At 46.6% G+C, this 27,105-nt stretch overlaps 1 protein-coding gene across 1 annotated transcript in view; it reads left to right on the top strand.

Moving 5' to 3' along the window:
* Positions 1-27,105, top strand: part of LOC132436828 (rho guanine nucleotide exchange factor TIAM2) — a 434,430-nt gene that overhangs the window by 384,731 nt on the left and 22,594 nt on the right. Inside the window, 1 exon segment of the mRNA XM_060029732.1 lies at positions 7,016-7,119. Coding sequence (XP_059885715.1) covers positions 7,016-7,119 — 104 coding nt within the window.

Genomic DNA, 27,105 nt, shown 5'->3' with positions numbered 1-27,105 from the left:
TCTCTCGTTGAGTAGTCCTTCTGTTATTTCGTTTAAATGGTTTGATTTTCATTCTCTTTCCCTGACCGATGATGATTGATATTTGCTTGGATGACAGAGCACAGCAAATGTCACTAACGAAAGACGTCACACACCATTGCATCTTTAAGTAAAAGCATGAGTAAAATTTAGGGACATCTGAGTTAATTAAGAATAACCAATGCTATACAAAGTTTGCAAATTGATATTTAAAAGTTGAGAGATTTTTGAGCTTTTCTGTGCAAATGAACTCAATGCTCAATGTGCTCTTGACACCAAGATAAACTATGTCAAAAGCATTAATACAGAACTTATATAGTGTGTGAAGCTTGGAGAACTGAAAAACAATTGTAATTTTGTATTTACAAAATGCTATATCCTTCTACTGGCAGCCCTGATTTACCAAAATCTTTACCTTTTCTTAAAATTACATTCACACTTTTTTAAGTAACACAGATACATCAGATGAAGGAATTGAATTGGATACTTTCTAAGATTCTTTTCAGATGTAAAATTCATTGATTCTTTACAAGCTGTTCATTTATGGAATTACATAGTAGAGATTCTGAGAAATTGAATAGAGAAATTGAGCAAATCAAGTAGATTAAGAACATAATTCACACACACTGTGTATGTGATGAGATTGGGCCCATTCTGGGTGGTACGGCTGTAGATCAAACCGTGACATAAGTACAGCTGGCCCTCAGTATGTGCAGGTCCTGCATCCTCGGAGTTAATCAACAGTGGATGGAAAACACTATTCTGTGCTGTAAAGGACTCGAGCATCCTCAGATGTGGTTTCCCTGCGGGTCCTAGAACCAGTCCTCCTCGGATACTGAGGGATGACTGCAGATGTAAAACTGACTGCAGATGTAAAAAAAGTGTCAAGGATATACACCTTTGATGCCACAGGGCGTTATGTGGTTGAAAACTTAAATCATTTATTATTTACTTGTAACTTCTTTGATATTATTTTTTACATTTTTTTTTTCAGTCGTCTTCATAGAAGATTATCGTTCTGTAGTTTTCACCTCAGAGGGGGTCTGAGGGCTGATGATTCATCAGATAAAACATTTTTGATCCCAAGATGAGAGTCCCAGTTAAATATGCTACATTATTTATTGAAATGCTGTCTTTTAAATTGCTCTGGTGAGTTTATTTCCTTTTCTCAGGAAGTGAGGGCGCTAATATTCCCTTTGCCCCTGCTCTAGGCTGTGTGCTTTTTGGTGCATTCGGTGTCCTCTGATGTCACTGACCCTCCCAGAGGCGAAGTTGAAGTCCTCGCCGTGGAGAGGGGCAGAGACAGTTCTCAGCAGCCGAGGCACTGCCCACCAGTGACGTTTTGGAGGTTTATGGGTCTGGATTTTGGTTTTCATAACGAATTGGGGGAAGGCGGCACTTAGTGTTTGGGGCCGTGGTGCGGGCTGTCCTGCGTGTTTAAGTCAGTCCCTCACACTGCAGACCTGTTCTCCTGGACATTCATGTAAGTGAAAACCGTGGTGTAATTACTTGAGCCACGAACCAGCTCCGTTTTACAAGTGAACACAAATTATTTTTTCCCCTCAGCTGTAGGGTACTTTGAATTTTATAGAACTGCATCAACCCAATAAATCAATGGCAGTTTGACCTTTGTTTTGTTCAGAACTTTGTCAAATGTCTTTGCCCGTTTGGAAAATCATGTCGCCCCGTAGGTGTGATGGCAGCACCCAGTAGGCATTTATATCTCCACCAAGACACCCCGGCCTGGGTCTGTGATGAAGCTGAGATATTCCCCGTGATTCTCTGTGGGACAGGCTTTGCACAGCTTCATCACTTTAAGGCCAACTGGCCCGAGACAGGGGAACGCAGTCAGACTCACACGTTGCATCAGACCGAAACTTTCTGGACCACCCAGTTCTAGGAACTGACCTGGGGACTTTCCACCCAGCCCAGCCTTCCCGCCTTTCGAGGGGCGGGACTAACAGTCCCAAGACTGATGCAACCGGCACCAGATATTGCTACGATACCCGAAAAGACCGCCAAATAAGGAATACCCTGCGCCCTCCTGGATTCACCACACCCCTTTCCCTTCTTCCCCTATAAATTCTGCCCAAACCCTCGCCCGGGCGCGACTTCTCTGGCCCCTTTCTCTCGCACCAGTGAACCTCGCCCGGGAGCGTCCCCAAATAAAGCTTGTTTAAGCTCTCCTCCGTTCCTGGGTGCCGTTCCTTACAGTCACGGTTTCTAGAGTGTTTGTACCCTAGCATTTACATACTGAAATACATATTTTTTAAAAAATTGTTACTTTCCATTTATTTTTCTCCTTGTGTTGCTATTAAGGCATATATTATTTTTTTGTGAAATTATGTGTGGAGATAGATTACGTTAAGAAAGAATTTTATTTCAGGATAGTAAAAGTATATATTATCAAAAGGGGGGCTTTGGAGCTTATAGTATTGAGAATCAGTGTACAAAATGCTTTGAAGCACAAAAAGTGTAGTTTCAAAATAATTCCTGTTCTCATTGCCTGTCCTTTCAATCTCCTTCAAATGAGTCCTCAACCCACAAACTGAAGCAGAGCTTTTCCTGACGCTGTGGCTGCCATCATTTATTTCTCGAAAAAGTCTTACTGTGTTAAATAGGGGGAAACAAACGCTCTCCTCTCATGTTAGTTTCTTGTTTTTGGCCTCGGGATTGATATCTTCTCGAGATTTTAACTCAGTTCCTCTTACAGTTGCTGTTCCTGAGAACACAGTGGCATGCTCAGACTTCTCGCCTTTCTGGGAACCAGCTGTCTGGCTGCCGCCCGGGGAAGAGCACGTTGCCCGCCCTCCTGCAGCTAGAGGCTGCCTGGTGTCTCTGGGCGCTGCTGGCGGCCACCTGGGTGGGTGTCGGGGCCTGGGAAGGACTTGTTGCCTCTGCCCTTGCTGCCTGGTTGAGTAAGGAGGAAGCAGCCAGCAAGACGGGGTGATGGGATGGCCTCAGCCAGATGAGCCCAACATCCTAGCTGCCTGCTGAGCAGAGAGGTTCCTGAAGAGTAAGCAGAAGGTGGGAGATTGGCAGGGACGCCACCAAACCCTCTTCCCGACCCCCAGTGACACCTGTTTCCTGAAAGTCCCCTTTGCACACATCAGACTTAGCACCCAGATAGCCTGCTGCTGCTTGCAGGCCTGGGGGAGATAAATGGCAAAGCCCACACTCCTGCATATTAACTGTGCTAAACTGGATTTGGAAGTGACGTAAATGCAAACTTTGAATTCACGTTGTGAGCTGTATGCGTGAAGCAACCTTAACTTTAGCATTTATCCTAACGTTTCCATTTTTAAGTTGATACCTAGCATGTTACTTGAACACATGTTTTGACCTTTAATTATGAAGGGTTTGGGGTTGCCAGTTACTTGGCCGACTGTGATACCTGTGGGGTCTGTACTGATGCCCAGAACAGGAAGACACTGAGTGACTAGGGCGTGTCTCACCTGAAGCCCCGTGTTTCCCTTGTTGTCTGTGGGGAACTATAGGGTGTGCAGGAGAGTGGGGGCAGTCACCTTCTGGGATAGCCTGCCCAGTGTGTCGTCGCTCTCCAGAAGTGTGTGTTTTAAAGGAGAAAGATGTCTGAGGCTGGTCTCATGTACGGCATCTGACACAGGACCTGGTACCCTGTGGGTGTGCAGTGCTCAGCCCCCATCCGACCAGGGGATAAATAAATGGACCGAGTGGTCCACATGGAGGAACAGAGCGTGTGACGTGGAAAGTCGCGGCTCTGCTCACTCACGGCTGAGTAGCAGCTCATGTCAGCAGAGTTAGATGCTGCATGTTTCAGATTGCTAGTCCTCCCCCCAAATTGTTAATTTCCACAAGGAATGCGAGGAGAAAGACAAAAGAGTGTATTTACCAGTTATAAATAGATGACTTGGATTTGTAATTTTGTTATTTTTCATTATTTACAATCACATTGCCTAAAGACTCTTCCGGAGTGCGTCTGACCATCTGTCCTGCAGCAGCTGAGCCCAGGGTGGGCGGTGTTACGGCCCTGGTAACACATGCCCCGTGTTCCCTGCTAGGGATCCCGTGCCCCAACATGTGTCCAGTGAACAGGGCCACACGGAGGCTCTCCCAAGGTGGGAAGGCAGTTTTGGGCTGGGAGGGGAAGGATGTATTTACTCACTCTAGCAGCTGGCGCTCAGGATGTGGGCAGAGTGTAAGTGGGGCTATGCCTAGGCATTTGGCATCCAGGACAGGATGTCAGCGCGGTGCCTGTTGCAAAGAGCTTTGTAAATAAGGATTCGAATTTTACCGGCCTCCACTTTTCTTCTATTTCCAGAACCCACTTTGTTCTCTTTTCTCCTCTAGAAAGAACGTGAAGGGCACACTGCTTTTTACAGACAGGGATGCAGGTCCAGTTGAAACGTGAGGCTCCTGGACCCAGGTCCGCAGCTGTGGATGCTGTCAAGCTAGGCTTCCTCGTGCTTTGCCGTCTCCAGGACAGCGCGGGCGCCCTGCTGGTGGGGTTGGAAGGGGAATCAGTCACCCCCGAGGCTCTGTCGATGCCCAGCTGCCTGTCAACCTCTTGAAATTTGGGTGGCAGAACAGCTCGAGACGTCCTATCTGCAGACCTGCCTTCTCAGGGGTCCCCGGGGCCAGCCTCGGTGGGAGCTGGGTCCTGTGATCCTTCCTGTCCAAGCCCTGCCTCAGAGAGGACCCACGCCACACCAAGGGCCTCCCTGAAGTTAAGGGGCTGCAGAGCCTCACCGATTCATAGTAAAGCCTTTGGTCCTGGGGTGAGCAGGATTTTGAGAGGAAGGGCATGGCATGTTCTGCTAGCAGGAAAACACTTTGCCTTTGTAAGAGGTGAAAGGTGGTTCTGGGAATTTCCAGCGTTTAAGGAAGTTCCAAAGTTGTGTGAATATATTGAAGCGATGACTCAGAATTCGCTTCCGCGTTTGACATCAGCCATGTTATTTTCTCCAGCATATCCATCTGGCGCCTCCGGGCTCCAAGGCTCCTTGTGGCCGTGCCGTCTCTGAGATCTTCAGGGGACTTGAGGTCGCTTTCATCTTTGTATCCCTAGAACGTAGTACATACCTGACACAGAGCAGGCGCTGTAGAAATCATCATCACGACCAAATGCATGGACTGTGTGTTGTATTTTCCTGTACTTAATACAGCTCTTTGGAAATATTGGAGCTTTTTATTTATAAGGTAAAGGCAGCAGTAATGCAGATCTGACTCTGTTGCCTAGGTAATGTATTTTTACATTGCGTGGCGTCGGTGGCATCGCTCTTTCTTGATTTCTTTGTGCTTCTCTGGCTGTTGCTTCTCTCTAAAGAGACAGGTACCTCCTGTCCTGCACACTGTGCCTTAGCAGCTCCAGGGCTCTCTCCCTGGGCCTCTTGTTGTCCCGTTCTGCACATGCTCCCTGGAGGCACCATCCATCCCTGTGGCTTCACTGCCAAGTGTATGATGAGGGCTCCAAAGCCACATCCCTGTGCAGACCTTTCTTGCACTACTGGACTTGGGGGTGTGTTGCACTGGGTGGCCCACATGCATCTCAAGATCAGCTTTGCCAAAGCTGAGCTTGTGACTCCCACTCCCAGCCCGTACTCTCCCCATCTACCCAGTCACCTAAGACATAAAAGCCTTCCCACCTCCCTTGTCTGTATCTCCTTATGTGAAATAGGCGGCGTGGTCCTTTTCTGGGCAGGGTTAGGGTGTTAGAAGAAGTAAAAGGAAGAAGAAACTGGAGCTCCAGAATTCTGTAGACCATTATGACATTTTCTTGAGGTCTCCTCTTGTGTAGTGATTGGTGGTATCAGCCTGGATCATGGACCAGCATTTCTGTCCATGAGTTCCAACAACCTCCTAGGGCTCCCATAGCTTCTAAAGGTCTCCTGGAGACCACTGTCCTTGCCTCCATCATGCTGGATGGTTTGCCAATGTCTATCCATGCCTTTTCTGCCTAGATCAACTCAGACAGGTATGAGATTGATGACTTCTTTTTGTGGCTGACAGAGATCAGAAACCATCTGGTTTCACCTAGTTGAGAGGATAGTCTACCAAATACAAAAATTAGAATGAAAATCTGTGTAATATATATATATATTTTTTGGCGGTAAACGGGCCCCTCACTGCTGTGGCCTCTTCCATTGCGGAGCACAGGCCCCGGACGCGCAGGCCCGGCGGCCATGGCTCACAGGCCCAGCCGCTCCGCGGCATGTGGGATCCTCCCGGACCGGGGCACAAACCTACGTCCCCTGCATCGGCAGGCGGACCCTCAACCACTGCGCCACCAGGGAAGCCCTGTGTAATATTTTGATAGAGGCTGGTCTTTCCATCTTTCTTGAATTTGTTAATTTGAGAACCACTGGAAAGAACCGTTGAGGATGGCATATGTGTATAAGTGTAGGTTGGAAAGGCACGTGCTCTGCTCACCTTTTATATTGTTTCTTAACCCTTACTCTGGAAGTTAACAAAGGTTTACTGTTCTTCTTGGGACTTTCAATTTAGGATGTGGTCGATGCCAGAAAAAGAAGAATTATGCTTGCAAATGAGCAATTTGTGGACTGTAATAAGAATCTATGGTGTTGCATCATTGGTTTACCCAGATATCCCTGGTGATTTTGCCCTCACTTAGCCAAAAATAAAGGAAGGAAAGTACCAACACTGTATAATAGTGTACTTAGTGAAGTTTGCACGGCAGTGACAAGAGTGGCCAGGCATTTAAGTCAGTGTTTTGATTGGTCATTGGCCTCCTTTGACCAAAACAGGCAAATGCTAAACAGGCAAAACAGATGCAAAACAGGCAGATGCAGTGCTTCTTCACTTAGCCAGAGCCCGGATCTGTTTTAGAAGACCAGCTATGCATATGGTAGCGTCAGTATCACTGCGGACAATGGTGTCCTGCCTTCTAGGGTGTTAGTTAACTTTTTTCTTTCCTCTCTTTCTCTGAGCCTCTAAGTCATTCACTACTATTCTTTGCAGATGGCCAAACTCGCCTGTGTTTTTGTCACTTTTCATGCAGATTTCAGCAATGTCCCTGACATCACAACTGGCCTGAAAAGGAGTCAGACTGATGGCACACTGGACCAGGTTTCCCACAGGGAGAAGAAGGAGCAGACCTTCAGGGTAAGATGCTGCCCCAGATCCCAAACAAGGGCCTGGCAGGCAAGTGTTGATTCCCACCTGCACCTGAGGTGGGGAGAAAAAGATGGAGTTCTCCTATCCCTAGGTACAACAGTCAATACAAACATTTTTTTTTTCCCTTTAAAGAAAATAGTTTCCTTCTTTATTTGAAGTGAAGTACTAGTAGGAATCCTTGACCCTGGTCCAACCTCTTGCCTGACCTGTGGCATGCCACCAAAGAGGACTGCAAACGTGGCCCTTTGTACACTAGGATGGTTTGCCAAGGAAAATCTAAGCTCAGGTGTTCTGAGGGTCACATAAAATTACTGTTGTATTCATTTACTACATTTATTTTTGGCTGAAGAGAAACTATTTTTGGAATGTTGTCATTTTGTTATAAAATATATAAAACATAAACTTCGCCATTTTCACCACTTTTAAGTGTGCGCTTCATGGCATTAACATTCACAGTACTGTGCAAACCATTACCACTATCCATTTCCAGAACGTTCTCATCCTGCCCAATAGAAACTCAGTGCCCGTCAGACAATAACCACCCATGCATCCCACCCCCTAGTCCCCTGGAAGCCTGTTATACTTCCTGTCTCATTTGCCTGTTCTCGTTATGTCATGTGAGTGTGATCGTATAATATTTGTCCTTTTGTTTCTGCATAATGTTTTCAAGGTTCATCCATGTGGTAGCGTGTATCAAAACTTTACTCCTTTTATGGCTGAATGATATTCCATTGTGTACACACACACACACACACACACACACACACACTACATTCTGTTTATCCATTCATCTATTGATGGACACGTGGGTTGTTTCCACCGTTTGGCTGTTGTGAGTAACGCTGCAGTGACATTGGCATACAAATATCTGTTTAAAACCTTGTTTTCACTTCTTCTGGGTGTGCCACTCAGGGTGGAATTGCTGAGTCATGTGGTAATTCTATGTTTAGCTTTTTTGAGGAACAGCCCAACTGGCTTGCACAGCCAGCGCTGCGCCGTTTTACATTCCCACCAGCAGTGCACGAGGGTTCCAGTTTTTTTTTTTTTTTTTTTTTGCGGTATGCTGTTGTGGCCTCTCCCGTTGCGGAGCACAGGCTCCGGACGCGCAGGCTCAGCGGCCATGGCTCACGGGCCCAGCCGCTCCGCGGCACGTGGGATCCTCCCAGACCGGGGCACGAACCCGTGTCCCCTGCATCGGCAGGCGGACTTCCAACCACTGCGCCACCAGGGAAGCCCCCTTTCCTACATTTTTAACTGTTCTTAGTTAGCTCTCTTTTCAGAAATTGTCTGTCTGACATGATCTTTGTAAGTACACAGTCCAGTTTTAACTGACTTTGAGATTATAACTCTGTTTTATATTTCTTCCTTTTGTCTTAAATACAAAACAAGAGTGGAGGCAATGTAAACTATGATGGGTATTTAAAAAAATTTATAGCAGGACCACACCCCAGTTGGGTTTAAACTAATACTCGTAGGAGCCGGTCCTTAGATGACTGGCCATTGGCCCAGCCCCAGGTGACTGGTGGTGGTGCTCAGTGTGGGATGGGTGGATGGGGTGGGATAGAGCCTGCCAGCTGCAGAGCAGGTTCAAGTGGCCACTGGCACCTGGCCTCACCTCTCTTCTCTGTTTCCCTTTCTTACCCCCTGAATTCCTCCCCCCATTCCCTAGCCACCTTCTCCAAAATCTCCCTTTCCTTTCTTCTCAGTTCCTCATACAAACCAAATACTCAGCTACTTTCACTGGCCTGGTTATGCCCCCAGGAAGCAATGTCTTTTACTAAACTGCAGTCATCAGCATTTTTAGTCTCTGCTCTGTTCTCTCTCTGGTGGTTATTTACTTGTGGGAACCCAATATTGCAGCTCAAATTCATCATTGTTTTGGAAGCAGTGGATCCTAGAGCATCAAATAGATGCGTTTGGATTGCTTTGTCTTGACTTTTTTAAAAAAGGAGAATGCTAAGGCAACACTCAAGAAGCTAGGCTCTCTATTTAAGGTCAGTGCGGCTGTGCGGCACTGTCGCGGGTGGCAGCTTTGGGGAGATCATTAACGCCGTTAGGGATAATGGTTTCCTCTCTGTTACGATGTTTGAGTTCCCCATTAAAATTCTTAAGGAGGAAATTAAATTCTTTTCCAGGTTTTATTTTTTGTGAAGATTCAATCAAATAAATCTGCAGGAAGTTACCATGTTGAGGCTATTGCCGTTTCTATTACTTAATGCCTATCATAACTAAACAAAGGTTTTTAAGATGAACATTGGAGCATCAGTTAGAAATTTAGAAGAGGAGTGAAAACTGCAGTTCAGCTTGAAATTGGAGCTCTCTGAGCCCTAATTTTCATTGCTAAGATGATTAAAGGAAAAAGCAAAAGATATCAAGGAACACGGAAGAAAAAAATATTAAAGAATATTAGCATGTTAAGCATTTGCTGTCAGATTCCTCTCAAGTCTAGAGTAGTTATCAGCTCACCTTTTTCAAATTTGAAGATATCTATCTATAATAATGGATTTCAGTATATTTAAAAAAAATCCTAGCAAATGCCTAGCAGCTACTCGGTTTACATATTCTTTGTTCCTTGGGGAAAAAAGAATCTGTGATCATCAGAAGTGAGCACTGTGATGGATAGTAGTGAAAAGGAAGTTTTGAATTGAAGAATTAAAAAATAAAATTTCTCTTCTCTCATTATGTTTAGCCTCCTAGAAACAGCAGGTTATATCTAAAAGCAATGCTTTCCTATTTTCCAAACGGTGATTTGGGAGTTTTAGGGTGCCTGTCCAGCGGGTGCTGGTCCTGGGTCTTTCGGGATGGCCCTGGAGCTGTCCCATGGTGCCCACAGGAGGTGGTCACTCCCCAGAGGGGAGACCTGTCTCTGGTTCCTGGGCTTCTCATGCTGGCCCGTCAACCTTCTCAGAGGTCATTAACTTCTTTGCAGATAAGACCCTGGTTGAACCTGGGCTGTTTGGGGTATTTTTACTAACAATATTCTACACCTGAGAATCAGGAATAATGTCCCTTGAAAATCAAATGCAGCCTGGCTTGAAGAAGCACAGCTGTAAGTAGGGCTTTTGACAGCCCCGCAATTTCTGCAAATGGTTCATAATTGATTGCCGCCATTCTCCTCAAGGGTGCCTATTACTGTCACAGCTCTTTGTGTGCCCCTGTCAACCTCTCCGGTTTGGGGAATTTTTTTTTTCAATATTGTTAGCAGTCAGCTCGCACTACTGCAATAGTTTGGAGCCTGAAAGGAATAAACAGTTCTTTTAGAAGTGAGGGGATTGAAGGAGTTTCTGGTTTGTTCTGGGAACTTGAGGTGTGTAAAGCCGTCCCCACAGAAGTGCCGCTTGCTTTGTTCGTCGCCCTCTGAGCTGGCTCTGCAGATGTGGCACTCGGTGGTCCTGCCGTCTCCCTGTGTGCCCTAACCCGGCACCTTCCCAGAGCAGGCGGGTTCAGGGCATGGGGTGGAAATCCAGAGCAAGGGGGTGAGCCTTCCCCAACCCCCAGGCTGCCTTGAAGGAAGAGCTTGGTGGCGCTAGGAAGCCCTTGTGAATGTGACTTGAAAGAACAGTTTGGGATTTTTTTCACTGCCTGGGATGAGAGTGAGAGAGAACGCGTGTCTTACTCATTTCCCAGCAGCCGACTTAGATGGAATCATTTCTCACAGAGGGTGCAGGTTTCTTTGAACTTTTCCTTTCTATGTACAGCATGTAAGTAAACAAGGGCTTTGATTCTCAGGGATGTGCCTTCTGATCCAAATGTAGGCATGCTTGCGTGGTTTTCTTTTCTCTGTCTTGAAAGTTGATTTCACTCTAAAATGCCTAAAGACTGTTATGCAGACAAGATAAGCCTTTCTTTCCGGAAGGGATCTGGGCAGTAATCTTCAAGCACTCTTTACAGCTCAGGATTAAGAGAATTTCTTTCGGATACTAGTTGTTCGGTGGCACTGTCAACTTTTCCTTCCTCATTCCAAGGATGCATAGGTCTCTAAATGGATCTCTGAAATAGTTTGTCCTTTTGAAATAGAAAGGTATCAGAAAGTCCTAGGGAAATTTCAAAAGATTTACTCTGTCAAATATGTTTGAAAAGAGAGAAGGATAATTTGAAGACAGTAAACAATTTTATGCTTTGTCAAATTTTCTTGGAGTGTTGTCCGTACTTGTATTGGGCGTATTGCTGTAAAAGAAAATCCACAAGAGTGAAACCCGTTTTCTGTAAGGTAAGCAGTGTTTTACTTCTGTTACTCCTGTTTAAATATTTTTTTTCAGCTTTTTAGAAAAATGTTATGTAATCACCTCGGGTGTAGCTTTGGCAGTGATTATTCTTGAGGTTTGTAGGCGTGGTGTTGATGGAACAGAGAGCACTGAGGATCTGGAGACAGATAGCCTTGACAACTGTGTGTTGTGCTGTTTGCAATTTAATCATGTTGAGGATATATTTTGTCCTGTTTTATTTTTTCAAGGTAGAAAAAAGGGACATGCACTGATGGTTAGGTTTTGGTGTCCGGCATGAACATAACTTGCGTTGAATATTTAATGCCTGCTCACCCCCTTAGCTTAACCTTTTGAGTTTTTTGCATGAATTGCTTTGAAGAGCTTGCGTCTCTAAGAAGCTACAGGAAAAGAAAAAGATTCGTGTGATTTATTTTTCAGCATTTTTAACTATATATCTTTCTTGTCTGTCTTTGAGTGTCCTGCATTATTTCAGGATCTCTTGGTCGTAAGATGCTTTTGTTAAAAAGTCCAGCGAAAATAGAATTTATTTGTAAATGGTAGTCTTTCTACATGGCTGCCGTTGAATAGATTAATCATGATCCTTTTTCGGAAACTAAACATGCCTATTTCTGAATGCATGCTGTCTGACATAATTCCTATAGGAGGGAACAGAGAGGTTGCATCCTTACAGCAAACCCATTTGTCCCTGAAAAATGATCTGGAGCCTGATGTTCCCCAGTAGCGAGACAATCATCTTTCACAGTGATTCAATTCCGGGTAGCCTTTTCTTGTAGGTGGTGGTATAATAGAAAGAACTCTTGATCTCAGTAGTTGGAAACCTGAATCTGTATCCTGGGCTACCAGGCTTTACCACTGCGTGCCCTGGGGCAAGGTACTCGGTCTTTCTAAGCCTCTGTGTCCTCATCTGTAAGTAAAAATAACAATAGCTCCAAGCCTGTGTAGTGGAGAGGATCGTGGATGACTAGAAGCCCAGACATGAGAGATTGATTATTAGGCGAGCAGCAACCCCGCTTCCCGACGTGGCTCATACATTTGCACATTTTGAATGCTTTCCCACTCTGCTCACCTAATGCACGACTTAGCCACAAGGCTGCCTACCCAGTCTTCTTGAAGTTAGTGTCTGTGGTCAAATCCTGCTGAGCTGTCCCCTGAGATAAAAAAGAATTGGAAGCCGAGGGCCTTGGCCGTGGAGTCCTCTTAGCTCTTTGTCATCTGCATGGAGACAAAGCCTGCCCATCTTTTAGCTTATTTTTCTTAGGTAGACTGTTGTGAGTTGATGACCTTTTCTAAAGGGCTGTTCAAATGACTGAATAAAAGCAGTGTATGTTAGGTTTGCCTTTATCCTTAGCAGGAGTGAGCTGTGAATGAGAGATGCTTAGGAGGTCTTGCAGACTCTTCGCCTTTTGGAAGAGAGGCATCACTTCAGGGCAGAGAGAGTCACCAAGGGCACAGAAGGACACAGGCCGGGAGGGATCACAGTAGAGCTGAGTCCGCATTAGCTCTCCAACGCACTGTTCTACGTTTCTAGCACCCTGCTTCCTTTCGGAAGGGACTTGGGGGCAAGTTGGTGAACTTGTTTGAAATGTCTGGGATTCATTTTCATTGGCGTCTGAAAGGCCATTTGGTCTCTTTGTAGTTTGCTGGATTTTTAAAAAAATTTCCCGTTTTCCTAGCTTCAGGGTGTTAGCCCCCTGTTCTTGGTCCGTCCTTGATTGTTAGGGCTGATGTGCCGGGGAGATGCCAAGTCTTTGCTGGAGTGAAAGGAAGGGACATCACTGCCCTCTTTGTGGCCAAGGATTATTTATACACTCTGTCCCACAGGCTTCGATGCCACTCACAGTGTCAGATGAGGGAAGGAAAGAAAGGAGGAAAACCAAATCTCAGCGCCGGGCGTGGGCAGGCCCATTGCGAGTGGAGGTGTGGGGTGCCTCACGCCCTGCAGCGGGAAGACGCCGAGTGGGTGGCTTCCTGGCCGCAGCCTGGGACAGGAGGGCGTGCCCAGTGGAGGAGGGGACACGGTGGCAGGGGGAAGAAATCTCACCGGTGCTGGCCCCTCTCTCCACTTCCTCTCACAGCCCCTGCCCCCATCGACGTGGCTGTGGTCCTAAAGGGGTCTGTGTTAGGCCCGGTGTGTCCCTGGACAGCGCACACCGGCCAGTGGAAGGGGGCTGTCACTGCTGGCTGAGAGCTGTGGGCCACCTGGGGCCGGATACCCAGAAGCTGCCCCCAGCTGGGTGATGCCTGACGAGGGCCCAAAGGCCTGAGCCTCTGCCTTGGGGGCTCCTAGAGCTCCGGCGCGGGGCTGGCTCGCCCAGGGGGCGGGGCCCTGTGCTCATGTGGGATGTGCCCGTGGGCAGGCAGCAGGGGCGGGGCGGGGAGCCCGACGGCACAGGTCTCGCCTCGGGGAGGCCTGGGGCCGCCGCGCCCCCTGCTCTCCGGCTGCACCTGTGAGGTGGGGACCCCAGCACCCGAGAGCTCACTCAGCCACCTTCCCTTTGTGCCCCGGTGGTGGGGGCTTTCCTATGAACTCGCTGGCTCCGTGTCCCTCTGGCCTCTTCCTTCACTCTGACCTCCATTGTCCCCAGCCCTCTGCTTCCCCAGCCTCCGTCCCCTGCTCTCTCGCTCTCCTCCAGGCTCTCCCTTTCCATCCTGTTTTTCTGGGCAAAAGAAAACGTTGTCATGGCGAGGCATCTGCAGAGTCACACAGTGGAGGAGAAGAGCCCCCCACCCCCCCGCCCCGAGTGGCAGAGTGGCAGCGGCGGGAGTCACCGCGGGTGGCTGTGCCGTCGGGGCCCGGCAGCTGGACGGTCGCGCTCTGGCTCTGCTTGCTGACGTGGTGAGCGCAGCCCCCTCCTCACGCCGCGGGGCGCTGAGGCCAAGCGGGGCCCAGAGCCAAGGCCACCCAGGGTGGACCCTGACCGCAGAGATGCTGCAGGGCCCGTCCGGGTCTTAACCGGATGACCGACCCGCCACACTTACTTCTGATGCCGGCCCCTCCCTCCTCTTCCTCCCCTGTGGAACAGCGGGGGCTGTGGTTTCGCTCCTGTCCTCTCTGGGATGCAACCGCAGAGGGATGTGCTGGTCCTTTGCAAGGTGCCGGCCACCCACACCTCGGGGCTGAACAGGGGCCTCGGCCTGCTCCTTGGGACCTCGCCTTCGGTGCCGGCGCCTGGACTAGTCCAGGAGGGGGCTGGGCCGCGAGCTCCCTGTGCTCTGCTGGCTGAGGAGTGGGCCGCGTGCTCTTGGATACGGTCGTGGGGGAGAGGTCGTGGCCTCCATCTATCCCCCATCCTCATCCTCTTCGGCGTTCAGCCTTCTATTTCTCCATCTTTCTTTCTGGGCCTCCTGGGTTGGACATAGAGAGTTAAGAGACTTGAGTATAGCTTTGCTTTTTTGGAGAAGAAAGCAGGGAGTCTGAGTTTTCTCAGGCCGAACCCTAACCTCAGTAAACGCCGTTTGCAGGCTCTTGTGTATGCTCAGGGGAAGCCTCCTGGACGGCAGGTGGGCTCAGAGGAAGGGCACATGGGATTTTGCTCCAGGTCTCGCAAGGAAGTCCTTTTGTCCTTGGATAAGTCATCACACATCTGTGTCCGTGCAGCTGGGGGCTGGGTCTGTCCATCTTGGCGGCCCATCCTGGCTCCGAGCGTCTGTGGACGCTCAGAAAATTGCTCAGATGCCTACGTAAAAAGTCACCCACGGGCTTCCCTGGTGGCGCAGTGGTTGAGAGTCTGCCTGCCGATGCAGGGGACACGGGTTCGTGCCCCGCTGCGGGAAGATCCCGCATGCCGCGGAGCGGCTGGGCCCGTGAGCCATGGCCGCTGAGCCTGCGCGTCCGGAGCCTGTGCTCCGCAACGGGAGAGGCCACAACAGTGAGAGGCCCGCATACCGCAAAAAAAAAAAAAAAAAAAAAGTCACCCACGATTCCAGGGAGCTCATTGATCTTATGATGTTTATCCGTGGATTCCCCCTTAGGAATCGATGAACTCTGGGTTCAGAATTCTGACTTGGAGTGAACATCTGAATCATCTAGCTTCTGTCTTGACTTAATATTATGGACATGACAGAATCAGTTATCAAGTACCCACAATAAGAAAAGCGCTGCGTGACATTTCAACTTTGTTTTCATCTTCAAGTCTACTTGGTTGGGTGGGGTTGGCTACCAGTGCTTGATTCTTCTAACGTGCTAGGAGATGGAGGACCGTCAGATACATAACAGCCCCTCCCTAGATGGCAAAACACTGCTAAGCTGAGACAAGGAGGCCATATTGATGGTGGTGGGCAGACATCCCTAGATGGTTAACACCAACTGTAACACTGTGTGCTGCTGTCAGAGCATTTCAGAAAGTTTTATTTTCTGTAATTAGTGAAAAAGAAGTGATGGGGGGGGCACGAGTTTAAATTTTGATTCCAAAGCAAAATTGTGGAAAACTCATTTTTGTAAAATGAGCCGCCGTCTGAGGACCAGGAGGGGTGGTCTACATGCTCAGTCTGGGGCTGATCAGGCAGCCCCTGTGTTTCTCTTCTGAGAGCATCACCCCGGCCGCTTCCACATCAGCAGGTGAGCTGAGTCTTAGCTGCTGCTCACTCCGTCCCTTTCTTTGGAAGGATTTACAGCCATGGTTACAGTCTAATTCTGGCGGCCACTGCTTGGGCACCAGGAATCTTTATCCATCTTCTCTGTAGTATCTGCCAAGAATGGGGGTAGCATCACACTGCTTGTTCATTCCTTTACTAAAATCTCCTTCACAAAGGTGCTGTCAGCTGTTAGCCGTCGTTGAGAGCTCTGAGATAGTCCTTTCAGTGTTCTGTGTACGTAGAGACGGCAGTCGAACGAACCCTCTGATTGTGCTGGGTCAGTGAGGGTGTACTTGAGCCTGAGTGCTTGTTTGTGATTTTCATGACTCACAGCAGATTCTCACCTTTTGACAATGTCCCAGCCCCACGGGGTAGCCGCTTTCACTTTTAAAAAGAAAAAAAAATTCTGAGAAGTTGTTCCGAGTCATTTGGCGTTTCCCCCGCGCTCTCCTCTTTGAGTGGATTTCTGTGCCACCCTCCTTGGGGCTGGGCGGCTGGCCGAGGGGAGCTGGGGAGACGGGGGACTCTGCCTGGGAGCCCTTCACACAAGCAGGCGTTAGTGTTTTCACCCAGATCCCGGCTTCCAACTGCTGAGAGTAAGGAAAGGATTATTAGTTTTGTAAATCAGTCTCCTGCGGTTCTTGATAATAGCATGAAGAACAGGACAACAGAAACTGTATTTGCCGCATAAGGTGTTAGCGTCAGGGGAAACTGACGGAAAGATAATACAGGAACTCTCTGTCCTTTATGACTCTTCTGTAAGTCTCATATTATTTCAAAATAAAAAATGTTTTTAAATGGCCAAGAAAAATGTATTTGTCACTAACATGGGAGACTGGAGAAAATGGGAGGTGTGTTTTTACAGACGCCCCCCAGTTCTTTTCTCCGCTTCACTCTTTTGCTCGTCGCCACCTCCTTCTCTCTTATTTTGTTGGTTCAGCCCCCAGTGCCCCCCTCGCCCCCGTGGCTCACCTTCCCTCACGCTCTCAAATCCTTGGCTGCCACCTAAGTTCTCTGTGTTTTCAGAAAATGGATGTCAGATGAGGAAGCCCTTCCATGTGCAACTGCTTAGGAAGTCCCCGCCTGGCACTGGCACAGGCTGGGGGTTTCGTTCTAAGTGCTTAGAAACCACAAGTGTCACATAGCTTGAGGAGTCCTGCCGTCTTCCACCTCTCAAGCTGCTCTGAGCTGGCTTTGGAATGTTCTAGAATCCATTCCCTTCTCGGTTCATACAGTCACAAGATAAAGGATAGTCAGATGAGAAGCCTGGCCCGGCCCCATGGCCTGGGGGTTCCAGGCATCAGGATGGGCATCAGGATGGGCCCGGGCATGCTCTGCTCTCCCCTTGGTAGCCTTGCGAGATCTTGTATGTCGTGCTTTTATAGATGAGTTTCCAAGATGGAAAGGCTGATTATCCAACCAGTAACTTCAGGTGAGATTTAAAAACAGTCTTCTATGTCTGAGCCTTTAAAAAAAAAAAAGATGTTTTTGTTTGTTTTTTTATTGAAGTATAGTTGACTTACAATGCTGTGTTAGTTTCAGGTGTATAGCAAAGGGATTCTTACGCAAAAAAGTTGTAAATTTACATTGTGTCATGGTCACGTTGTCTCTGATGTATTTCAGTTTTACTTGAGGGTATGTCTGTCTGTGCACCCCTTCCCTAGGTCATCACCTGTTCTCCTAACCCCAGGGAAGCATGGCTTTGGTTACTTTGTATTTATTGGTTTGCTATTTTCCAGAAGCTTGATCAGAATTGCCAAACCATTTATTGAACATGGTTGTTGTCCTAGTTTAAATGTTATTACTTCCTTTCTGTTATTTAGTTAATGTTAAATTTTAGAGATGGATTGGTGGTAAAGTCTCAGATAAACGTGTATGCTGTGGGCACTTTTCGTATGAGGTGATTATTTTGAGACCCCCCCCCCCCCCCCCCCCCCCCCCCCCCCCCCGCCGTCAGTAAGAAGCAATGCAGAGTAATGTAACAGACTGGACTATCACATTGCTGAAATTCAGCAAAAACATTTAACTAAAACCACAAGTCAGGGGCCACGCAGGTTGTACCTGTGCTCACTCAAGGCAGATAGGTAGTGCTTGGCAATACCCACACCCAATTAAGGCTGTCGGGATTTTAACAAATAATTTGATTTTTTTCATATTGTTATGATTTTTTTTCTCCCCAAAGCTGCAATTTTTTTTTTTTTTTTTTTTTTTTTTGAGGTACGCGGGCCTCTCACTGCTGTGGCCTCTCCCGTTGCGGAGCACAGGCTCCGGACGCGCAGGCTCAGCGGCCATGGCTCACGGGCCCAGCCGCTCCGCGGCATGTGGGATCTTCCCGGACCAGGGCACGAACCCGCGTCCCCTGCATCGGCAGGCGGACTCTCAACCACTGCGCCACCAGGGAAGCCCTACAATTTTTTTTGAAACTAAATTCCAAACGTTACTTTCAGCTGAATATTAGAACTGAAAATCCAGGCCTTTTTATGCACGAAGAGGGTGTGGTGTGTTTCAGACAAATCGTAGCACCTGGACCCTTTGTCCCTAACCCCGTGACAGTCTTCATAAGTGACTGTGGGGCGTCCTGGTGCATGAAACCTCGTGGAGCAGAACTCACTGGAAGTCAGTGTAACTGTTAAGCTGTCCCAAAGGGACCAGCCTCGAGAGGGCATGGGGAGGAGGGTGGGCTGCCGTCTTCCTGAAGCTGCAGCGGGGGTCCCATGTGCCGATCTGTCTAGGTGGCCACCTCGGTTTGCTGGGCATCCATGACAGCTCTGCTTCTCAGTGGCAGCTGGAGATGGTAAATGGTAAAGTTGAAATGCTCAGGGAAGTTCTTTAAGAATTTGTAAATTCAGGTGCGGAAAAAGGCTCCCTGCATTACCCCAGGTCAGAGCATGTGCCCGTCTACCTGTCCCAGTGAGGGCAGCCATGGCTTGGTTTCTTCTGGACAGTGGTTACGGGGTAGAGGCAAGCGTGCTGCCTGTTTTGTGCCTCCTTCCTTAGGGGTTGAGCATTGCTGTCACCTTCGGTTGACTGATCGTCCCCACGGCCAAGGCTGTTCCAAACCGCACATTTGCAGTTCACATTAGGAGGGTGAGATACGTAAGAAAAATAAGAGGATTCACTAGAAGGGTTTCATCCCCTGCTGTACTAATTTGAAGAGTAGAGGTTTACCGCTTAACTTGCTGGACCAGGCAGGAGGTGGCCCTGGGTGCCGGGAGCCTCGCTCACTCTCACTGGTTAGTGGACTTTAGGAAGTCACCTCACCTTCTGAGGCCCTTGTATCCTTACTCACTAAAAAAGAATGGGATTATATTGCCATGACAGTTCCATGGAAGTGAAAGGACTTTGCAAGCTGCCCTTAGCCTGTGATGCTCAGCCCTTAGCGTGCACTGTGAATTTTATATACAGCATCTCATGAAAACCCCATTTTCTCCCCAGCAGCCCTATTGAGTAGATATCACGAGCCCCTTTCAGTGTGAGAGAACTGAGATGGGAGAAGCTAACTGATGGTCCGGTCAGTGGTGGGGCAGCGTTCACAGCCAGCTCTGCTGGATGCTAAAGTCCATTCTTTCCACTCCACCCATCTGACCAGTAAGGAGAATGCGGTGCTGATTATAGAGGAAAGGGGGAAACCACATGCACAACGGTGCATTTAAATACCAGAGACATGTACTTGACTTAAAGGCAGAGCAACTCTGTTCAGTTGCGGGTATGATGTTAGAAATCCGGACACAGCTTTTTGATTCTTTAGCTTAATTTACAGACGTGGTTAAGCAATGTACATGTGTTACTTTGTTGTTGTTTTGTTTTGGCCTTTAGAGAATCTATTTCATAGAGCTGTAATGAAATTTGTGCAGTTGTTATTGTCAACAAATTTGAAATCTGTTGCAGAAAAGTTCTCAAGTCCCAGACTACCAAGTACTAATATCTGATAGTTGCATCTGACTAGTGATTAGTTTGATAATTTGGAGTGTAGTTTTGTACTAGATGCAGGCCATATGTGAATATATTCACCTCCAACTTGTTTTTCAATAGATAAAATTCATGTTTTAAAATCTGTCATTATATAATAACCTTAACATTAAAATAATACAGTATAACTAGTAGATACTGGTCTTTTTTAAAAAAACATTTAAAACTGTATGTTGAGGGTACACAAAAGTACAGCAATACTGGAGAACCACTTATATCTGAACAGAATTGCTCTTCTCTCCCGGAGCTGGTCGGGTGTCTTCTTCCTGGATCTTCAGTGCATTGGTAGCTGAGAGTCCCACCCTGGGTATATCTGCATAGAGCAGAGGGTCTAGTAATATTGAATTATAATTTTTGTCAGTAATGCCTAGAGAACATTTCTTCATAAATGTATAACTTTCCTGATCTGAACATACCTTTTAATGTTGGGTTTTCCATGGGAGCTCACTCCTTGTAGAATTTATGTAGACCTCCCCCCAAAAAATCCCATTCCTGAAGGGTTAAAGAAAACACTTGATTTGTATTTGTTTTAACATCTTTATTGGAGTATAATTGCTTTACAATGGTGTGTTAGTTTCTGCTTTATAACAAAGTGAGTCAGTTATACATATGTTCCCATATCTCTTCCCTCTTGGGTCTCCCTCCCTCCCACCATCCCTATCCCACCCCTCTAGGTGGTCACAGAGCACCGAGCTGATCTCCCTGTGCTATGTGGCTGCTTCCCACTAGCTATCTATTTTACGTTTGGTAGTGTATATATGTCCATGCCACTCTCTCACTTTGTCACAGCTTATCCTTGCCCCTCCCCATATCCTCAAGTCCATTCTCCAGTGGGTCTGTGTCTTTATTCCCATCTTACCCCAGGTTCTTCATGACCTTTTTTTTTTTTTCTTAGATTCCATATATATATGCGTTAGCATACGGTATTTGTTTTTCTCTTTCTGACTTACTTCGCTCTGTATGACAGACTCTAGGTCCATCCACCTCACTACAAATAACTCAATTTCGTTTCGTTTTATGGCTGAGTAATATTCCATTGTATATATGTGCCACATCTTCTTTATCCATTCATCCGATGATGGACACTTAGGTTGCTTCCATCTCCTGGCTATTGTAAATAGAGCTGCAATGAACATTTTGGTACATGACTCTTTTTGAATTATGGTTTTCTCGGGGTATATGCCCAGTAGTAGGATTGCTGGGTCGTATGGTAGTTCTATTTGTAGTTTTTTAAGGAACCTCCATACTGTTCTCCATAGTGGCTGCATCAATTTACATTCCCACCAGCAGTGCAAGAGTGTTCCCTTTTCTCGACACCCTCTCCAGCATTTATTGTTTCTAGATTTTTTGATGATGGCCATTCTGACCGGTGTGAGATGATATCTCATTGTAGTTTTGATTTGCATTTCTCTAATGATTAATGATGTTGAGCATTCTTTCATGTGTCTGTTGGCAGTCTGTATATCTTCTTTGGAGAAATGTCTATTTAGGTCTTCTGCCCACTTTTGGACTGGGTTCTTTGATTTTTTGTTATTGAGATGCATGAGCTGCTTATAAATTTTGGAGATTAATCCTTTGTCAGTTGCTTCATTTGCAAACATTTTCTCCCATTCTGAGGGTTGTCTTTTGGTCCTGTTTATGCTTTCCTTTGCTGTGCAAAAGCTTTTCAGTTTCATTAGGTCCCAGTTGTTTGTTTTTCTTTCCATTTCTCTAGGAGGTGGGTCAAAAAGGATATTGCTGTGATTTATGTCATAGAGTGTTCTGCCTATGTTTTCCTCTAAGAGTTTGATAGTTTCTGGCCTTACATTTAGATCTTTAATCCATTTTGAGCTTATTTTTGTGTTTGGTGTTAGGGAGTGTTCTAATCTCATACTTTTACATGTACCTGTCCAGTTTTCCCAGCACCACTTATTGAAGAGGCTGTCTTTTCTCCACTGAATATTCTTGCATCCTTTATCAAAGATAAGGTGACCATATATGCGTGGGTTTATCTCTGGGCTTTCTATCCTGTTCCATTGATCTATATTTCTGTTTTTGTGCCAGTACCATACTGTCTTGATTACTGTAGCTTTGTAGTATAGTCTGAAGTCAGGGAGCCTGATTCCTCCAGCTCCATTTTTCATTCTCAAGATTGCTTTGGCTATTCGGGGTCTTTTGTGTTTCCATACAAATTGTGAAATTTTTTGTTCTAGTTCTGTGAAAAATGCCAGTGGTAGTTTGAAAGGGATTGCATTGAATCTGTAGATTGCTTTGGGTAATATGGTCATTTTCACAATGTTGATTCTTCCAATCCAAGAACATGGTATATCTCTCCGTCTATTTGTATCATCTTTAATTTCTTTCATCAGTGTCTTATAATTTTCTGCATACAGGTCTTTTGTCTCCTTAGGTAGGTTTATTCCTAGATATTTTATTCTTTTTGTTGCAATGGTAAATGGGAGTGTTTTCTTAATTTCATTTTCAGATTTTTCATCATTAGTGTATAGGAATGCCAGAGATTTCTGTGCATTAATTTTGTATCCTGCTACTTTACCAGATTCATTGATTAGCTCTAGTAGTTTTCTGGTAGCATCTTTGGGATTCTCTATGTATAGTATCATGTCATCTGCAAACAGTGACAGCTTTACTTATTCTTCTCCGATTTGGATTCCTTTTATTCCTGCTCTCTTTCTTTGGTATTGGGAGAAACATTGCAGGAAAGAAAGGGCACCTTTTAACAACAGTAAACGTGTCCTAGTAGTGTCTATCTTGTGGATTCCTACAAAAATATTTCCTAAGATAAAATTATTATATGGCAGCAATAATGATATTTAATAAGAAGACTTGGGACACTGGTGGGGTTACGTGCGTTAAGAGCAACGAAGGGCAGATAACAAGATGATGGTGTTAGTCTGTGGTGCCGTGAAGCCCCCCACCATCCCCACTTCCCTACGGGTCAGGGGAGTCTGTGAGGGTGTGGAGGCCCCCGGCTTATGTTCCACAAGAAGGTAGACCAGGCCAACTGTTTAGAGCCAGCTGACATGTAACGCTACGACAGTCTGGAAGCTGATCTAAGGTGCCCAAGGAGTATCATCAGAGAACTGGGGTAGGGGCAACTGAATTGTAGTTTTCTGAGAATCTTAGAACTGCTCCCAGGGCTGAGGGCTTGGTCTGCAGCTGGGAAGCAGGTGTTGCCCTGCTTTTTGGTTTTCTAGGTAAGGCAACCAGGAACGCTTGTAGATTACAACGAGAAAGAAAATATAGTTCTCAAGGTACCAGGGCAAAGAGAGAAGACTCAGCTGGGGGACAGTCCGGGCTTAGGTAGGTGGGCAGAGCTGTCCTAGGCAGAGTCATACACAGCCTGAGCTTTGAACCTCAGCGTGCAGGGCCCCCCATCCAGGATTCAACTGTGTCGTCCTCAGTCTTCTGTTTATAGTAGAGACTCTACCTGCCCAGGAAATTGGAGGCTAACAAAGATTTTTCAAAGCTCTAGTCTCTCCAGAATTTGATTACAATTGGTGTTGTTATTGACACATTTTCTCTTCAAATACAGGGACGAAGATAGAAAAAATTCTCAGCTCAGTAAATTCTCAGAATATGTAGCACTTAAAGACTTTTGCTGCAAAAACTGCTCAATAATACATTATCAATCGCCAAGAATAAAGTTAGAGGCACAACTCTTGAATAGAAATGGTGTGTTTGGAAAAATTGGCAGTAAACAAAACCAACTAGAATAATAGGGTTCAATGAAAACATAAACCACTGAAGGGAGAGTTACTGTAAATACACAAGTTTAAACTAATTTATGTGATTATCAGAACAAAAGTAGGCTGTGAGAGAAAATCAAAGGAAAAGAATTAAGAGGGAGCTAAGACCTGAGATAAATACCTATGGATAGGAAAGTGAATGAGGGTAAGACAGAGAAGTCTTAGATAGGCAAGTATATGTTTTCCAAACCGTGAGTTGAAAGATACTGGTTTAGAGACTTCTTGACCTAGATAAACATATTTAGAATGAATGTTAAATGGTATAATCACAATAGACCTTAATGCGCCAAGTCACAGGAAAAGCAAACTGAATTCTCCCACGCATCAAAAAGCAACACAAAAGAAAGCAAAAACTGTTAAAGAGAATTTGAGTCATTTCTCTGAGCCCTGGATCTGAGCCAGCTGAGCACACAGGTGTTGTTTTGTTCGGCTTTTGACACAGTTGAAAGCATATGACATAAAGTGGTTTATATCTTGTGGGAATTAAGATGTCATCCGGAGTCTGTAGACAATTGACATGTAGAAGTCATTTTTTTTTTTTTTTTTTTTTTGCGGTACGCAGGCCTCGCGGCATGCGGGATCCTCCCGGACCGGGGCACGAACCCGTGTCCCCTGCATCGGCAGGCGGACTCCCAACCACTGTGCCACCAGGGAAGCCCAGAAGTCATTTTTTAAATATACATTTTACTCACTGAAAACTTTAAAGTTTTATAGATTATTTCAAGTTTTAATTCAGACTGAATTTCAAAAGAGACATCTTTTTTGGTTGGGCTCAGCTCTTTATCAGGGACTGGCAGACGTCTCCTGTGAAGGGCCAGGTAGTAAATATTATAGGCTCTGGCAACCACTTACCTCTGCGTGTCAGTGCGGAAGCAGCCATAGACCATAGGCAGATGCGTGAGCGTGGCTGAGTTCTAATAAAACTTTATCCACAAGGACAACAGGCGGGCTGGGTTTGGCCTGAAAGCTGTAGTTTGCTAACTCCTGCTCTGATGGTCCGCCCTTAGCTCACCTGCTTGTTTCAGGGTGGGGTCATAAGAGTCTCTTTTATACCATTTTTGCGCTCAGAAGTCAAGGAAAAATTCTGGCCCACACGCATCTTCCCTGATGCGCAGGTTTGACTGCACATCAGAAGGAAGCCGTATCTTTCTTTCTGGGTGAAAAATGGGAAAGAGAGAACACGGTACCTGGCATAGGACCTGGTAGATAGGCTGAGCCGATTCTTGTGAATTACATACGAGTGATATTGAAACACCCGATACTATGTGAAAGAAGAGGCTGCTCGTGTAGAAACGCTGCCCTAGCCCTTGAAACATCCTTGGCTGAAAGACCGTATCTTATTCATCCCTGAATTGAGACCAAACTCCAGTTAAATAAGGAAACTGAGCAGAAGGCAGGCAGCAGGCCTGTTTCACGCGGGCTCTGGATCGATGGCTCCCTCCCCGAGGGCGTGACTCTGGCCTGGGAGCCACGCAGCCACACACGTGGTGCTTCCCCACCTCCGGGCACACAGCTCGGACCTGCCTTCCCGGGGGTGTGTCTCCTGAGGACGGGCGCTTCCTGCTTGGTACACACAGGTGCCCTCTGCCTTCTCAAACGCTGCGTCCTCTCTGGACGGCCGCTCTCCAAAGGTGAAGTTCGTCTCCTTCTCTGCCCACCTGGTGAGACTGCAGCCCGTCCCACCGGCCCCCCATAGCCTCCTCTGGTTGCGGCTTTCCCCAGAGCCCTATGCCTCTGTCCAGATACTGTGGGCTCCACTTTCTGTCATCCGTCCGTGTCCTTGTTGCCTCTCTCTGCCCTTCCTCTCACTCCACCTGATAGTCTTACATGAAGGTCAGAGTTTTCCTCTTTTGTATGCAAGCTTCATCTCCAGCACCTAGAACAGAGCCTGGCATGGAGGAGGTGCTCAAAGAAAAGTTAGTAAATAAATGGAATTTGATTTCTCTGGCCCTTCCTTCAGGGAACTCAGAGGAAATGTCTCCTTCTACACTTGTAAAAACAACAGAACTTGGAAAATTAAACTCCCTGTGCATGTTATAACTTTTATGGAGCCCCTAGCCTCTCTTGATCCCTTGCACTGTGCTAAGTAGTTTTACATGTTTCACCTCATTAAATCCTCTCAACGACCCTATGAAACACGGTCCCTGCTTTATAGGTGAGCAAACTGGGTCAGGGAGGAGTGCGTCAGGACTGGTGATCGCCGTGGCCAGGGTGGTCACTCTAGAACCTGTGTGTTCAAGTCTCCTGTCTTGGAAAAAGTAACTGTCTCAGAAAGCTTCACCCAGAGCACGCGCTGAGGCCCTTAGTGAAGGTGAGCTTCACACTCATGGGGGGTAATGACAGGACAGAGCTCACGTGACAGGTGCACACCCCACCCTCTCTAATGCTATCCCAGCTACTCACCCTGCCACCTGCTATAAGGTGTGTACCTAAGGGTGGCCCGCAACCCCGGCACACACTCCAAGTGGGTTTCGTCTGCCGCTCCCCTCCCCCGAGAGCAAGGCCTCCACCTCTGTCTCCTGCCCCGTCTCCCCATGTGACCTGACTTGGCCATGGGCCACGGCTGGGCTGGCCTTCAGTTCTTGGCCCCCTCCCCAGCCCCAAACTTTGCTTAGGGTGGGTGACTTTGTTTCCCTTGAGTCCATCCTAGCTTCCACCTTGCTTTCCCTGACCGTGCTCCGACCACAGAAAGTCACCCTGTTCTGTTCCCAGGCCCCTGCGCTGCTTTGCGCACCGATCGACCTTGACTGACTCGCTGCCAGTTTGTCTTCCCAGCTGAACTCTGGGAGCTGTGAGCCCAAGGACTGTCAGTCTCGTCCATCACTGTGTCCTCCTAGAAACAGGCTGCCTCTGCCTCAAATCGTTTTTGTAAAGCATCAGGAAAGGATTCCGTTAAGAAATTTCTTTTAAAAATTAAACCACTATAAAAAATGAGAAGATATAGATAAGCCAAAGATTAAAATGAAAATAACTTGAAATGCAGTGTTAACCACCGCATTTATGATATATATTATCCCGTTAGAAAAATCTATGCACATATGTTTACATGCAGTAGCTATACATAAAAGTTACTTTCCAAAATTCAGACCTACCTTCTTCCCTTTCCAATAAATCATGTCCTTTTTTGGTCAACAGATGCCGATTTCTCCCATCATTGGTAATTGCTGCATAGATTTCATTGCATTTTTGTACCATAATTTAGGTTAATCTTTGCCTTTCAACATAAAATAAGAACTCTCATCTGATACGTTTACATTTAATTTTACATCTTTTAATTTCCATTCTGCCTTTGGAAGTAGAACTGTCTGGTCTAGAAAACAAAGATTATGAGCATTTTCTCATTCTTCTTGTACCATTTTGTTAAGTATAAGAAAATCTCAGGCCATTTCTCTAGAGTTTTTAATCCAAGGATTGTATCACTATAAAGTGAATGACTATCCCCAGATAGAAAAATCATC

The sequence above is a fragment of the Delphinus delphis genome, chromosome 14 (assembly GCF_949987515.2).
Source record: "Delphinus delphis chromosome 14, mDelDel1.2, whole genome shotgun sequence".
Lineage (NCBI taxonomy): Eukaryota > Metazoa > Chordata > Mammalia > Artiodactyla > Delphinidae > Delphinus > Delphinus delphis.
This window is presented reverse-complemented; position numbering and strand designations above follow the sequence as displayed.